Source organism: Triturus cristatus, chromosome 9, assembly GCF_964204655.1.
Source record: "Triturus cristatus chromosome 9, aTriCri1.1, whole genome shotgun sequence".
Lineage (NCBI taxonomy): Eukaryota > Metazoa > Chordata > Amphibia > Caudata > Salamandridae > Triturus > Triturus cristatus.
The window spans coordinates 50,784,872-50,800,375 of NC_140592.1; the positions used below are offsets into that span (position 1 = coordinate 50,784,872).

The window sequence follows — 15,504 nt, forward strand, 5'->3', positions numbered from 1 at the left end:
ACTAAGGACTCTCCAATGTTATCATATGGTTGGGGTAGGCCACACAGTAGTGAAAAATGTATTTATGAGTTTTTCAAGAACAGGACATGTAAAACATAAAAGTGCATGTCCAACCTTTTAATTACAATGCACCCTGCCCTATGGGTTACCTGGGGTCTAACTTAGGGGTGTCTTAAATGTACTAAAATGGGAGTTTAAGGCTTGGCAGAGGTTTCTTGCCAAGTTGACATATCTGTTTAAAACTGCACTCAGGCTGCAGTGGCAGTCCTGAGACATTTTGTAAGGTGCTACTTAAGTGGGTGGCACAATAAATGCTCCAGGCCCACTGATAGAATTTAATGTAGAGGCCCTGGATATATAGTATACCACTCTGTAAGGGACTTATAAGTAAATTAAATATGCCAATTGAGTCTAAGCCAATGGAAGCATGTTTTAAGGGAGTGAGCACAAGCACGTTAGCACTAGTTAGCAGTGGTAAAGTGCACAGACTGTTAAGACCAACAAAAATAAGTTCAGCAAAATGGAGGAGGAGAGGCATAACGTTTGGGTGAAGACCACCTTAAGGCTGAGAGGTCTAATACCTGGCCAGCCCCCCTACGTTTATGCTGATTTCACTATTACCAGCTGCCTCAAAAATGCTGGAAAAGCTTGTTAACATTCTGCTATCTGGATACAAAAAGTATTTTGATGTGCTACACTAATCTCAATCCAGCTTTAGGCTAAGACGCAGCACCGAAACAGCACTGTTCGAGGTGTCTCAATCTGTCAAGGCCAGACTGCTGCTTTGATTCTTTTAGATCTGGCAGCAGTATTCAATATGATGTCCCATCAGACATTTCTACAGCGGTTGGTGGAGATGTTGCTTTGCAGATCAGCTCTGCAATGGATTCACTCCTTTCTCTTGGTCAGGGCAAGCGGTATCCTAGAATCCTTCACATCAGCACCAAAAGCACGAAATTATGGTATCCCTCATGGGTTCTCATTAAACCCCACTTTCTTTAATATTAATGTGGCCCCTTTGGCATCTATTATTGAATTATATGGTATACAGGTGATCTAGTACAACGGTGATATGCAGATTAATCTTTCTTTAGGAGAGAAGGCAGCAATACCTCAGCTAGCATTTAAGAGATGCCTAGTCCATGTGGTTCAGTGGATGAGGAAGAGTTGCTTGAAATACAACTCTAACAAAACTGTGGTGTTCTTGTTTGGACAGGTGACAGAGGGCTGGCCCAGGGACTGGTGGCTGGAGGAGCTAGGCCTAGCGCCTGAGCCTACAACAGTTGCTAGAAATCTGGGAGGTGAATTTGACAATAAGTTGGCTTTTCACCTCCTGATTCTGCCTGTGGTGGGTTCATACTTCTCTCTGATCTGGGCAATGAGAGCGACCTTGGATTTCATCTTGATAGAAACTTGAAAAAGAATTGTGTATGCAATGATAACATCAAGCATTGACTATGCCAACGCCTTGTATTTGGGGCTTCCCAACTACAAAGTCAACCAATTGGAGATAGTGCAGAACACTGCAGCCAGGCTGATTCTACAGTTCCCACATTTACAACCCATAGCTCATCACCATAAAGAGTTGCACTGGTTGCATGTCAGAAAAGAGAATATCTTCAAAGCAATGGTAATTGCTCATTGTGCTTTTAACACACCTACTACTAAACACCTTGGCAACAGGCTTAACCATTACCACCCGGCAAGATCTTTGAGATCTTCCAATGTCTCCTGCTAAAGATTATCAAGATTAGGCTTTCTACTCATGGCGGCCAATTGTTCACATACTTAGGGTCTAAGATCTAGAATAACTTCCTCTCTCATTGCGCTGAACGGCTAAGGAAAACAGTTGCTCACTAACTAATGTTGCAATTTCTTTATGCCTGGCATTCTGCTTCTTGCGCCAGGATGCCATGAGGGCAGCTGTGGACTTTACAAGTTTGGTCTGATTTGAATATGCAGGTATGCTCTGGTTGTTCCCTGAATTACTACCTTGAATTTCCACCCACAGCATACATTCGGAGGAGACTGTTCCTACTTTTAACTCAGAGTATAACTTTGATTCTACCATTGTTGTTGTAGGTTGGTTTAATCCTATTTCAATCAATAAGTGATCAGAGAGGCTTCTGGGAAGAATTTTCGAGTTGGAGACCCAGGCCAGGTCTGTCGCCAGAAAGAAGAAATAATCTATGTTGGGGAAACCTCTTATTTTATTCGCAAAAATATGCAAAGGCCTTTTTGCCTACCTGCAAGCATCAACAAATATCAAAAAGTCCTAAAGACATCACCCATTCAGAGAAAGAGACTGCCCTATGTCTTGTTGCACTTGGACCATGAGTTTCGAGCTCCCTATGCATTTTATTTTAAGTTTCCTCCTGCAATGATCATCCCCATTGGCTCCTCTGCAACCAGAGTACCAATCTCTTCTAGCGTACTGCGGACTAATGTAGGGAGTGCATTAGTCTGGGAATATTTCAGGCCTTATAGAGAGCCTTTCACCAAGACATATCACCCTTGCCGTTCAGGTCTTAGTTACCATTAGTGGGAAAGACTGCGTAAGTAGTATAGCCACCCCCTACAACCTTTGGTAAAACCCCAGCCTGGTGTACCCATATTGACCTAAGAAGTTGCAGTTTGTGCCTAGAAACTGAGTCTCTTGTGACACAGATGTATCTGGTGAATGTCTTTTAACACTTGTTATTAAGGTCATTTACGTTCCAAGATATTATTTTGCATTCCCCTACTCCTGGTTGCTGAGTGTTGGTTGAGCAGTAAGATAATAAACGATAATAGACAAACAATGAAACTTTTCACAAAGTGAACAAGGTTAGCAAAACTAAAAAAAAACATTGAAATACTCTTTCCACCAAGACCCCCACCCTATGATTCCACCCTAGAAGCATCTGTCACCCTTATGAGTCCCCAAAACTTTGCTGTATCACCTAGTTTGCACCTCTAAGAAACTTACAGCCAGGTGAAATTATTATTGGCCCAATAGGCAGGATCCTTTCAAAATCAATCTTTCAAGCTGCAAAGGTTGAGAGGATCTACAGGTATCCTCCTCCCATTTGGCCACCCAATCGCAGATCGCCTCAGCCATTTCAAAGAGCCTTTCAACAGACTTTGTGTGATAAAGGACTTTAAGTTTAGCAGGGTATATTAGCATGTAGGATACATTCATAGCATGTAGCTCCTGTGTGACACCATCAAATGTCTTCCGCTGCTACGGGGCCATGCAAGTGTAGTAAGGGAATATTAGATTAAAATAATTCTTAACATTCTATTTTAGTCTTTTGCCATGCTGCTCTGGGGGTCTCATTGTAATCTTTGTGATTGAGGTCTTGAGACAGCACTTGACTGTTTTTTTTTGTGAGAGCCTGATGTTCTCTATTGATGACAAGAGGAGATTTTCTCTTCCGGGAGCCAGGTGTGTGACCATTCCTCAAGAACTTTTTCCAGGGGTGCCGCCCTTCTGCCCCTCCTGGAACCCCACCAAGCAGAAATTATTGTAACTTGTCAGTCTCTCTGCATCCTCTACCTGTTCTTCCATTCATTTCCTTTTCTATAAAACCACAAATGCAACTCTATCTGTTATCTAGCATTTAAAATGATCTACTACTTCGCCCTTCATGCTGCAATGTGCACTGGTTTGTGGATTCATCACTTTATGCTGTATTTATATACTTGTACCCATTCACATTATTTGGTGGAACCCTGATCGGTCAACAGATAGTGCTTTTTGTAGGCCCTTTTTGTTTGTTAATTAGTCAAGAAAAATTACCAAAAAACACCATCATTATGGGCAGGATGTCAAGGACTGCATTGTGTTTTAATTGTGATTTCCAGATTTGTTGTTTCAGACATATTCTGAAACTGGCAAAAATCCAGTGTTGTCCCTTCAATGTCTTTTTCTTTGAGTATTCTGCCTGGTGCCTGAATTTTATTTTGTTGTGAAAGTCACTTACTCAATCAAAGGATTAGGAATGGAAGAATTTAGCTTTCTGCAAAAATGCAGTCTTTTCCAAAAATGAAAGCAAGGCATTCTATGACTTCTTCTCTACAAAAACTAAGTGAAACTCTGCTCTCAGCTTTGAATTCTGTGTAACATTTTGATCCTTCTGAAAACTATCTCTTTGGCTGTTTTATGTTGAGCTTTCACCCTGGATCGATTTAGTTCCTTAGGACGTCAGATTAGGTATTTTTCTCTCAGAAAATGCCTATCCAGGCTCTGTGAACCCTGTGTGGTGTTGTATTGTGTATTGCATTGTACTGTGCCAATTAGAAAGTATCCATACACCTATGGGCTTCTTGGTACTAAATGGGACAGGTCAAATCAGACTTTAAAACAAGCTAAACTTTAATCTCATGTGGAACTTGGGAATAGAGGGCGTTTTGTGCAGGTTCAGTGGTAGAGAATTCAATAGTCATAGATAGCAGAAAGAAGAAATATCTTACTTTTCATTGACTGTGTAAAGTAGGCACAGCCAACATTCACTAAGTAGCATCTTTAGGGTGTGCGGACGCATGAGGAGACAGTTTGTGCTGATAAAGGAGGGATCTGTTGCACCTCTTGCTGTGTATATCACACAGATGTCCCCATGATGGATGCTGAGGTTACAAGATACCCTTGAATCAATTTTAAACAGTTTAGCAGCCAAGAGCTTCGTTGTGCCAGTGTTCTGCCTCATGTGTGAACATACCAGTAAAGGTTTTGAAATGCTCAAATAAAGGCTATTGCCATACTGCAGTCTTCAGGATATTAAATGCTGCTGCTGCACAAATAATGCATTAGCTTATAATTACAAATGTATTCTGATACCAAGAGAACAAATACAGTATGTATTCATGGTATGGATTAAAGTGTGAAATGTGATATTACTAATTCCACACTTCACAAAATAGTGTATGCCATTGGTTACTGACATGTGACATGCACATGTGTGTAGGAATTTTTTTTTGTATTCACAGTCAGAGGTTGGATTGGCCAGAATGGCTTCTAATTGAACTGAAATGTATCAGTGATTCCTTCCATTTATCACATAATTCTTTGGTAACACTGTAGGGTTCCTCTAATATGCTTCACATTTTTAAACTCTGCACAGCCACCAAGATGCTTTGAGGATTCTGGTAATGGTGGAATACATTGAACACTGTTCCTTAAGACTGGATTCACCAGTTTGTCACTTGACATCCTTCATGTTTACACTTAGTTCTCACTAGGTAGGAGTAACAGCCTTCCGCCTCCAAGCTTCAAAAATATGGAATATACGCCTCCTACGGGCATCTCTCTTCCTTTTTATCCCTCAGGCATAACCTCAAGCCCTGTTTGAACTCAATGGACAGTGGATTAACATCAGTGGTCTGCAACCACAAAAGTGGTAAAGCATCATCTATTTGTTGATGAAGGAACTTTATTTTCTTCTACTGAAACAGAGGATAACCTTCAGATCTATGTGTATTGTCTTCAAGGCCATACAGGGCATGGGCCCTGTACCCCTGCAATGGAGATTTAAGAGATACACCCCTGGGAGATGCCTCAGTTCTGCATCAGCGAACCTCCTCTGTGTAACCAGATCCGTAAGACTAGACAAGGTGGATGAGCCTTTATGGTTAAGCAGCACAGCTTTGGAACAAGTTGTCAGTCACTCTTAGATCGTCAACTGAACTATTGCAGTTCAGAAAAAGCCTTGAAGACCTGGCTCTTCCCCATGTGACCGTGTGGTCTCCATGTGCTTACACCAGCAGCTCCTCTGTCCAGATGGAAGCTCTTAGCGCCAGGATACCTGTATAGTGACAGTTGTGTATTATAAATGCTATAAATAAATACTAGTGCAATCCCTTCCCTCTCACTCACCCACTCACTCTCATTTTATGTTAAAATGCTAGATTATACTTTATCGAGTTGCTGTGCAATGAGTTGTAAATGAAGAGCACAGGGTTACCAGTGATGTACTCTACATTTTTCCCATTGTCTTTTAGGGTATTCAAGGTCCACCAGGCCCTGCTGGCCCGAAAGGCATGGTGGGGGATTCTGGAACACCTGGCGAGGTAAGCTGAGCTGCCTTTTGGTCTTTTGCCATAATCACCTTATGTTTTAGCAGACTATGAGGATTAATGCACTATCCACTATAAAAGACTGTTGTGGTCATTAATGTACATCTCATATTATTTTTTCACGTTATATTATTTCTTTGCAAGTAAAACTGTTATTAATAATGGTTTGACCGCAGAGTGCTGAAGGAAGGGGTAATATTGCAAAGTAATTTGATCTACTTTCCATTTTCTCAATCTGAGAGTTAAGTCACATCCTACACTGAATGTCAACAATCTACCCCTGCAGCTCTGCTCCTGCATTTTTAGCTGATTTACCATTTTTGTGTAATTCACAAGGATTTCCTAAGTACTGTTGGGACACGGTGACTGTCACAGTTTTTCCAGAAATGCTCCTGTAATTGTTTTTGTAATTAAATTTTTTACAATACAAATTTCCTTCCTAACGGAGAAGCCACTTACCTCTCCACACCACCTATTTTGGAGGTGTTGACTCTCATTTCCACCCTCTCAAGGATTTACTCCTTTATTTTCTATGAGCTAGTCTCCACCCAGTTCTACGACAGAAAGGGTTCAGCAAAATTATGGAAAATACTCACAAATAATAGGTTGGTGCGTGTACAACGTTTAAGACACTCCTGGGAGTACAATTACTCGTGTGAAAATAATCATGTAATTAAATATATAAAGGTCTTTTGCATGTGCAATTGAAAACGACACACCCACTTAGCTTTATAAAAACATAACGAGACTTGGTGGAGTGCACACTTCCTCGATGGCTGCTCCAGTGCCGATGCCCCTGTGACGCCCCTCGGTGGCACCACCCCCATCGTTATTCCCGATTCTGACATCGTCCGGCACCAACTACAGCGCTGACCTGGTCCATGCTTCCCAGAGCAGAGCCAGTGCCTTATTTGTTTGATAGGCCAGGTGAGGGAGACAAATGGGGGGGAGGGGGTCTATGGACCTATATGGTTACCAGCTCTGATATGAGGAACAGGACAACTGGTACGAGGAACTGGCGGAGGTCACTGGCTTAGACACCTCACGTGACAGGTGCCTGGTATCTCCTCCCACCTTAGCTACGGAGGAGGGATCTTTTTTTTGCAATGGTGGTGCCTAGGGCGGCTGAGGTCCTGGATGTTACGTTGCCCACAGTGGCAGTCAAGACAAAAGTCTTGACGTAGGTGCTTCAGCTAGGAGTCTTTCCTTCTGAACCCTTTCTCCTCTCCAATGAAGCCTTTACATACGTCCTACTCGGGACCTGATCCAAGCCCTACACAGGGGCTCCTGTGAATAAGACGATTGCCTGCCACCATCACCCTGCTCCTGTAGACGCCAAGTTTCCTTACGTAATTACCCTTGGTCCCTAATGATCCTTGTTTTTGTAACGTCAGGATTAATCACAGCACGTTCCCACCACTCCACTGCATATGCAATTGAAGAGGCTAGATAACTTTGGCAAGAGACTGTTCCCTTCCGCCACCCTAGCACTGCAGTCAGTGAACACCGCTTGCCTAGTGAACAGTTATTCCCTTATGATATGGGTCTTGGTTGTGCAAGTGCTGCCTATGGTCTCAGGGGAGGCCCGAGTCATACTTACCCAGCTAATGCTTATGGGCGAGATGCAGCAAAACTCAACGTAAGGTGTGGGCTTGACACGACTGACTGAGCTATTACTTTGTCAGTGGCCTTGCTGCGCTACGCCTGGGTGAGAACGATTTGCTTTTCAGGGGATGCCAAGGCTTCGCTCATGTACATGCCCTTTAATGGCTTTTGCCTCTTTGGAGAGGAGGCAGATTCAGCAGGAACGCTTTAAGGACAGCAGAACTGCGGCCATGTCTTTGAGCTTGTCAATGGCCCCTCACCAACTCCAATCCACCTTCCACCCTTTTCTTGCCCAAATAAGGGGTCTCCAGCCACGCCATTCCCACCCAGCCACCACAGTCAGCAGGCTTACCAGATTTTTCGTAGCCAAAGACGCAAATGCCATAGACAATGTAAGACAGGCAGCCAATGGCCGGGTCAGTCCACCACCTACCAACCTTCCACCACCAGCCGCTGCTTCCAAGCCTCTTTAGTTTGCCCTCCAAATATCATGGGCACCCATAGGGAGGCAGGATATGCCATCACCTACTCCACTGGTGGTCAGAGGCATCAGACTGCTGGGTCTTACAGATTGTCCAAAGGGACTCCTCTCTACCCTTTGTAACTACGTGCATGTGCAAGTGTCACCCTAGTCCTTTCATGGCCGGAGATGGGGATCAAACAGATAGCATGCAGGTTACCAACGACACTGTATTTCTCAGTCCCCTGCCCACTGGCATCTGCCCCCAGGTTGCTTTAGTTTGCCTTTAGTGCACACAACCACACTGTAGGAAGCAGGATCAGACATTTTCTCCCAGGGTGGAAGTGCATGGCATCCAACAGTTGGGTCCTTCAGATCGCCCCTCAGGGTTGCGCCCTACTGTTCCTTTCTAGCCCACCACAGCTTCCTCCCACATAAGTGTGACTTTCAGTGGCGCACCTATCCATCTTGATGCATGGGGTGCAGGCTCTACAGGCCAAAGAAGCCATCGAGAGGGTGCCATCTTTGGACTTCGAAGTTATCACTCCTATTTCCTCATGCTGAAGAAGGACAGAGGCTTTCATCCTATTTTAGATCTTCTCCATTTGAATCCATTTCTACGGAAGGACAAATTCAACATAGTCATACTTGCCCAAGTTCTGTCTGCCTTGGATCTGAGCAACTGGAAGGTTGCTTTGGATGTGCAGGAGGTGTATTTTCATGTGCCTGTTCTGCACGGTCACAGACATTACCTGTGGTTCAAGGTTGGCCAGGAGCATTTTCAGTTTGCCATGCTCCCTTTCTGCCTTTCTAGTGCCCCTCGGGTGTTTATGAAAGTGCTAGTAGTGGGCACCTCCAGATGCCAGCAAACCTCCTGACATCATTGGAGTTCTTCATGAGTAAGCCGGAGTCACACCGGACTCCTTTGCAAAGGCTTCACTTTTCAGTAGCTGTTCTAGACTAGGTGCAGGTCCTGTCCCCAATAGCAATGAGTCCAGGTCATTTGGCCTATGATCCCAGTGTTTCAGCTTCTGTCCTAGATCTAGGTGAGAGCAGGTCTGAGGATCTTGGCCTGCTGGCTTCATGCATCTTCCTTGTTCAGTTCACCAGATGGCATATGCAGGCTCTCCAGTGGGATCTGAAGTCTCTGTGGGCCCAGAATCAAGGAGACGTCACATTTCATCCACGATTTTGAGGAGATCTGGCAGCTTGATCTCACCCTGACCAGCGGCAGACCTCTCTCCCAACCAGAACTGTTGGTGGTGACAGATGTCTCACTGCTGTGCAATGGGGTAAACTCGGAGAGGTTCACATCAGAGCACCCTAGTCTCTGGCAGCACATAAATCTATTGGAACGGCGGGCTATCCTTGTGGCATTAGAGACCTTCCTGCCATCCATCAAGGAAAGGCTGGTGCAGATTGTCATGGGGAGCACCACCACCATGTGGTACTGCAGCAAGCAGTGTAGAGTGGGATTCTGGGTCCTGTGCCAAGAGGCTTCTGGGGTTAGCTGGAACATCAGGGCATCTCCCTGATCATGAAACACCTGGTGGGATCTTTAAATGCCAGGGGAACAAGCTCAGCTGATAACGCCTGGTGGGTCACAAATAGTGGTTGCATTCCATGGTGGCTTAGGGCATCTTCCAACAGTGGGGAGGGTCCTGGCTGGATCTTTTCACTGCAAACACAAGATGATTGATGGAGTGCTGAAGCTTTTCAAACACTCACCCCCGGTCACATATCTGGGTTTAATCCATTGCTGTTTTGCTCACTATGCCACCCCAGTTTAGACCCAGCCATATGCAAATCAGTCTTCCTCAGGGGATCAGTCTAGCTCCAACTGCCAGGCCAGGTCCTCCCTGGACCGGTAACAAGCATCCAGGGACCAGTTTCGGGGTGTGTGGTTGAAAAGTTTCAGCACTGTCCATCATCTTGTTGTGGTTGGATTTTTTCACCACCATTGAGAATGCGCAGTGTCAAATCTTTGCACGTTGGAGTGTGGTACCCTGAACCTCCAGGTTTGAACACCTGTCCTCTGAATAGGCTACCACTTCGAGTGGATCATCTGTGACAGCAGCAGAGCAGGGATCTGAACCCAAATCTGCAATCTACACTTCCAAGAGTGGATATTGAGTAGAGGCAGTTTACTGTATTAAATGTACCAGCTTAGGCTGTGGATGTCATCCTCGCAACTGGGTGTCCCTCCACAAAGTACATTCATGCCGGACATTGGGACAAATGTGTGGTCTGTTGCAGAGTCTTCAACACAGTTATCTTTTTGTTTTATCTTTAGCCCAGCAAGATCTTACAGTGGGCACTAGTAAAGATTATTTGTAGACCCGACAGCTTTTGTGTGTTTCCAGAGCGAACATCCTTGTTTATATCACCTGGTGTGGTTTGTTAAAGGTTTGACACACATGTTCCCTCCCAAACTGTTTGTGGTGACACAATAGAATCTTAACTTGGTCCTGATGTTCCTCATGTGTACCCCCTTCAAGCCAATGCACTGCTGCAAGTTGCAACTACTAACTTACAAAATGATATTCCTCATTGCAATCACTTCAGCTCATTACATGAGTGAGCTTCAAGCTCTCTTAGTGCAGTTGCTCTACACCACCTTTTTCCCAGGCAAGCTGATGTTGAGGACCTGGGTGGCCTTCTTGCCAAAAGTGGTGACGCCTTTTCACGTCAGTCAATCCATCACTCTCCCAACGTTCTTTGCCACGCCTCACATCTTGAAAAAAGAAAGACTTCATTGACTGGACCCCATAAGAGCCTTGAGCTTTTACATCGATCGCACCAGAGACCATCGGGTGGAGGATAAGCTTTTTGTGGGGTTCTTTATGGCAAATAAAGGTAAGGCAGTGCAGAACTCTGTCAGTGAGGCTAGTCCTTTGCATTAAGATTTGCTACACATTAGCTAAAAAGCAGCCTCTGGAAGGACTGAGGGCCCATTCAACCAAGGCCAAGGCTGGAATCACTGCATTGGCATGCAAAGTGCCTCTTCTAGACATCTGCCAGGCCACGACTTGGGTGTCAGTGCAAATGTTCATAAAGCACTACTGCCTTTAAAGGGAGGTCCACCAGGAAGGGCATTTCACCCATTCGGTCCTACAGGACTTTTTGGTCTGAGCCCACTCCACACGCCCTCCACATTGGAAAGTACTTCTCTGGAACCTATTACAAAGATGAGAAATCTTTGGTTTGAAGTATCCATCAGAGGAACAAGTTACTTACCTTTGGTAAAGCTATTTATGGTGGATACTTGATTTGACCACAGATTTCTCACTCTCTTCCACCACCCTATTCTGTGGTGTAGTCTCTTTTTACCATCAAAAAAGGTTTCAAATTAGGGATCTGCACACTGGTACCTCCAATTGTTTTGTGTTCTGCGTCCAAGGGCCCAGAAAGCAACGAGCAAGATACTGACATCAGTGCACTGTGGTGGCGCTTATATGCGACTCTGTTCTGTCACTCTCCAGGTAGATAAGGCCAACGCAGAGCAACACAATGCCACCTAGTGTGTGTGGGAGCACTACTGTGAAAAAAATTCTGATCCAGTCTGGTGTCTGGGTAATGTTTTAAATGTTAGAAATCTGCAGTTCGATAGGAGTGTTCATAGTATTAATGAAGGTAAGTAGCTTATTCAGTAGAGACCTATCCCTCTCCTTTTTTGCATATGGACAGTAGTTACACTCCCATCCAAAAATATTCAAATGTATCAGATTTCAGTCTAAATTGAAAGAACGGGAACAGAATTTGGGACCAACAATAAGGACCAATTTTGAAGGCACTATTTGAGCGGGTACTGGCAGACCTTTTAAAAGACTGAGGGGCAGATTTACAAGCCCCTTGCTCCTCTTTTACGCCGCCGTTGCGTCACTTTTGTGATACAGCGGCGGCGCAAAACCAGCGCCATTATGTGGGGTATTTACAACATGACGCATCTGGGAGATGCGTCACGTTGTAAAGCCCTGCGCCAGAAGTAGGCGTTCCTGTGCATGGGGGGGCGTTCCATCGCAGGAACGCCTCCTAAAAGTGGCTGAGTGAAATCTACAAGATTTCACTCAGTCACTTTTGAGCCCATGCTGCGTCAAAACCCTGCGCCTGCTTGAAGCAGGCGTAAGGATTGACGCAGCATTGTGAAGATAGGGCACCCCAGAGCCTCGCTGGAGCTGCGTCGCGCTTGCGACGCAACTCCAGCAATGCGGTGCCTTTACAACACAGATGCATCATGCATCTGTCCGTTTTTTGCCCCATGGTGCGCCGCATTGTAAATGCGGTGCATCCATGGTGGCGGAGCCGTGACGCACAATAATTGGCACATCCCTGCAGATATGCAGGGATGCACCAGTTATTGTAAATCTGCCCCTGAATTGTAACATTATATCAACTATATTCATATTAATGGAGGAAATTTCAAATCTAGATCCAGAGGTGGGCAGGCAACAGAATTGGCGTAAAGAGTGACCCACACATACTCAGACATATGTGGAAAATTACCCCGAGGAACACCTGTCAAAGTGGTTTTGTTGGAACAAAGGCAGAATTGTGAGCAGAATTCTACATTTCTGCTTCTCATAGTTCACTCCAGAGAAATTATTATATCATGTAAACATTGTCACCTATACGTTTACTGTATGGTGTGGAATAAATGACTGAGCACACCACATAGTACCTAAGTGAACCTTTCTTACTTAAAGTGACCACTTGCAAGCCTAGAAGTGCAAGAGCGGGTATCAAATGAATATTGCTGTGTAATATGGCTGCAAGAATCGTACAGCAAAAGTGAATCAGCAGCATTGCTTATATTTAATGAACTAGTCCTCTAAAAAAGAAGCCTTTTGTAAAAGATCTTTCAGCTTTTCAAGGACTGAATTTGTTTACTGAAAATATATGTGACTTATGTCTCTCTGAAGAGGTACTCATCTGATGAAGAACATTAGCAGTAAAATGGCTGTTGCTCTCTATCCTTTCATTTAAAAATCTGCACAATTATTATTGAACTTTCAAGAAAGAAATATATAATCAAGCATACCTCTGCATCGATCGGGGTCAGGAGTTGTAGGCAGAAATGTCAACAGGCAACAAGCCAATCAAATATTCATTCATACAGTTGACAATCAACATGCGTGTGCTGTCACTCCTTAAGATTGCTATCGAGTAGGTCTAACTGAGTGGAACCTGGACCTCCCATCGTAATGAAGGATATTGTAGAATTAATGCAGCCTAAGCAAGTCAGTAGATCATCTAGACACTTTTTCACCATTTCCAAGCATAAAACATCAAGTCACTTACAGGCCCAGTGATTAGGGCGATGCCCAAGTTTAAAATAACAATTTGTTATATGCAACATAATGGCCTGCTCAACCTTGGGTTACATGTGGTATTTGTGTTGTAGTATATTTCAATTAGTGGCTCCTTGTCGCCTGTATTTGAAAGTATTTTGATTGGGATTACAACAAGGTACTGGAACATGTTAAAAGACCATAAGCCCAGAAACCTTTGACAACAGTTCTCATCTGCTGGTGTGTAATATTAACAGACCTTTATTTCAAAAGTAGGACATTTGTGGTAATATATCTTTCTAAATTCTTGATTCAGCTGTTTGAAAAATGCAAATTGAAACTCATTTTTCAGAAGTATTACAAATACTGTTTAGGGGAGTTTCTGAAGCAAATCTTTCTGTTTTGACTGTAATCCTTAAAGTGTCTTCCGACAAATTTAATATTTGTCAAAATGGCAAGTGTCTATCTTTTCCATTCATTCTCTGTATACATAAAAATGCTACAAGTGTTAGCTTCTATATGCAATTCCCAGCTATCCAATTAATGTAATATTTTACAGTATGCTGTGCCAATCACAAGTGTAGATGACATCATTCGATTGGATACATTGGTGTGGCCATAACAAGTATTTAGATTCTTTTGAGCATCCTGGAAACATGACTGGTTCATCACGTATACTTTATCCCTTGAATGAACCTAACTTCACACTTTCCACGTGCCCATTATCCTCCCACTTTACTTTTGCTCCAAGCTCTTAATCCTCTGTGCTCAAATAGCCCAAGCAACCTCATAATGTCTTTCCTGGAGTTCCCAGTTTTCCTCTGGGGTTACCTGTGTGCTCCAACCTCCTTTACCCTGTCAGTGCATGTGTTCCAAGCACCTTACATTCTCCCTTTGTGTGCGGTTGTGCGTCAAAATATTGAGAACACAAATATCTCACTTCAAAACCATCTAAACCAATATTGATTCCAAAAAAATCATGAAGATAAGTATATACAGGTAAATCTAGGATTACTAATCTTAACTCCACATCTATGTACTGGGCAGGTATATGGCAGGTATGTGTGGAGTTAAGTCTAGTAAGCGTGTAACAACTTGCATATATTTAACTTCACTGGGTTTTGGTAAGCAATATGCAGGCTACGATCTTTTCCGAGCACTATTTTTGGCACTTCATACTGTCTTTGAGTGACTGTAAGATCTTCAGATTGATGTCCATGTGAGTATCTGAATCAAGCCTTGCTTTTATGCCGTCAGTCTTTGTCCAGCAGGCTCCTCAATGTCTGACCACCTGTTCAAAAAGGGTACGCTGGCACTTATGTACCCTATGCCTGCTTGTGGAGAAGTGTGGCTCAATGGTTAGAGTGGCAGACCCTAATGCAGAAGTCTGGCCCGGGACCAGGGTTCAATCCACGCCCCGGCGTGTCTTGGGCTCAATTTCCTCAGACCTGTTAATTCTCGCCTCGTGCCTATCCTAATCATGGGTCCCACTCTGCAACTCTGGGCAATAGCTTGCTTAATCTCCACAACGGCCCCAACAACGCTAGGATGCCTGGCCTCACCTTGGGGGTGCCCAGGAGTGGACACTTCACAGGGAAAGGCCAGGAAGGGTTCCTCAGCGGTATTCGTACAAGCGCCGAGATGCCTCTGGGTAGTCGTGCGCTATACAAGTACCTCTACATTTACCTTTACATTTGAACTGGTGATAAGAGCTAGAAACTTTGTGAGACATGTGCTGCAGTGACACTTTGACGTTCTTCTTCTTTATTTCGACTGCATCTGTTGGAGTTTGTTTGCTGGTTTTTGGGCCGTGATGGTAATTCCTTGAGGAAGAGGCTGCAGGAGTGCTTTGAGGCATAGTTCTGCCTGTTGTTTACGTCACTTGGTTACCCTAGTTGGGTTTAGCTCTACAATGAAAAATGAAGTCGTCATGATTTGAAGCAAACTTTTTTATTACAAAGATCACATTTTTAAACTATCCATACTTTGATAAACCAGGATCTAAGGTGCATTTGTAGTGGCAAATATGTTACCATATTCTATTAATTAACACCCTAGTATTTTAGGCAGCCTCTTGTTCACAGGATGAAGCTCAAA

At 44.0% G+C, this 15,504-nt stretch overlaps 1 protein-coding gene across 1 annotated transcript in view; it reads left to right on the plus strand.

The window, feature by feature from the left end:
• Positions 1-15,504, plus strand: part of LOC146797369 (uncharacterized) — a 401,286-nt gene that overhangs the window by 255,387 nt on the left and 130,395 nt on the right. Inside the window, exon 71 of the mRNA XM_085624372.1 lies at positions 5,980-6,048. Coding sequence (XP_085480498.1) covers positions 5,980-6,048 — 69 coding nt within the window. The remainder of the gene's footprint in view (positions 1-5,979; positions 6,049-15,504) is intronic.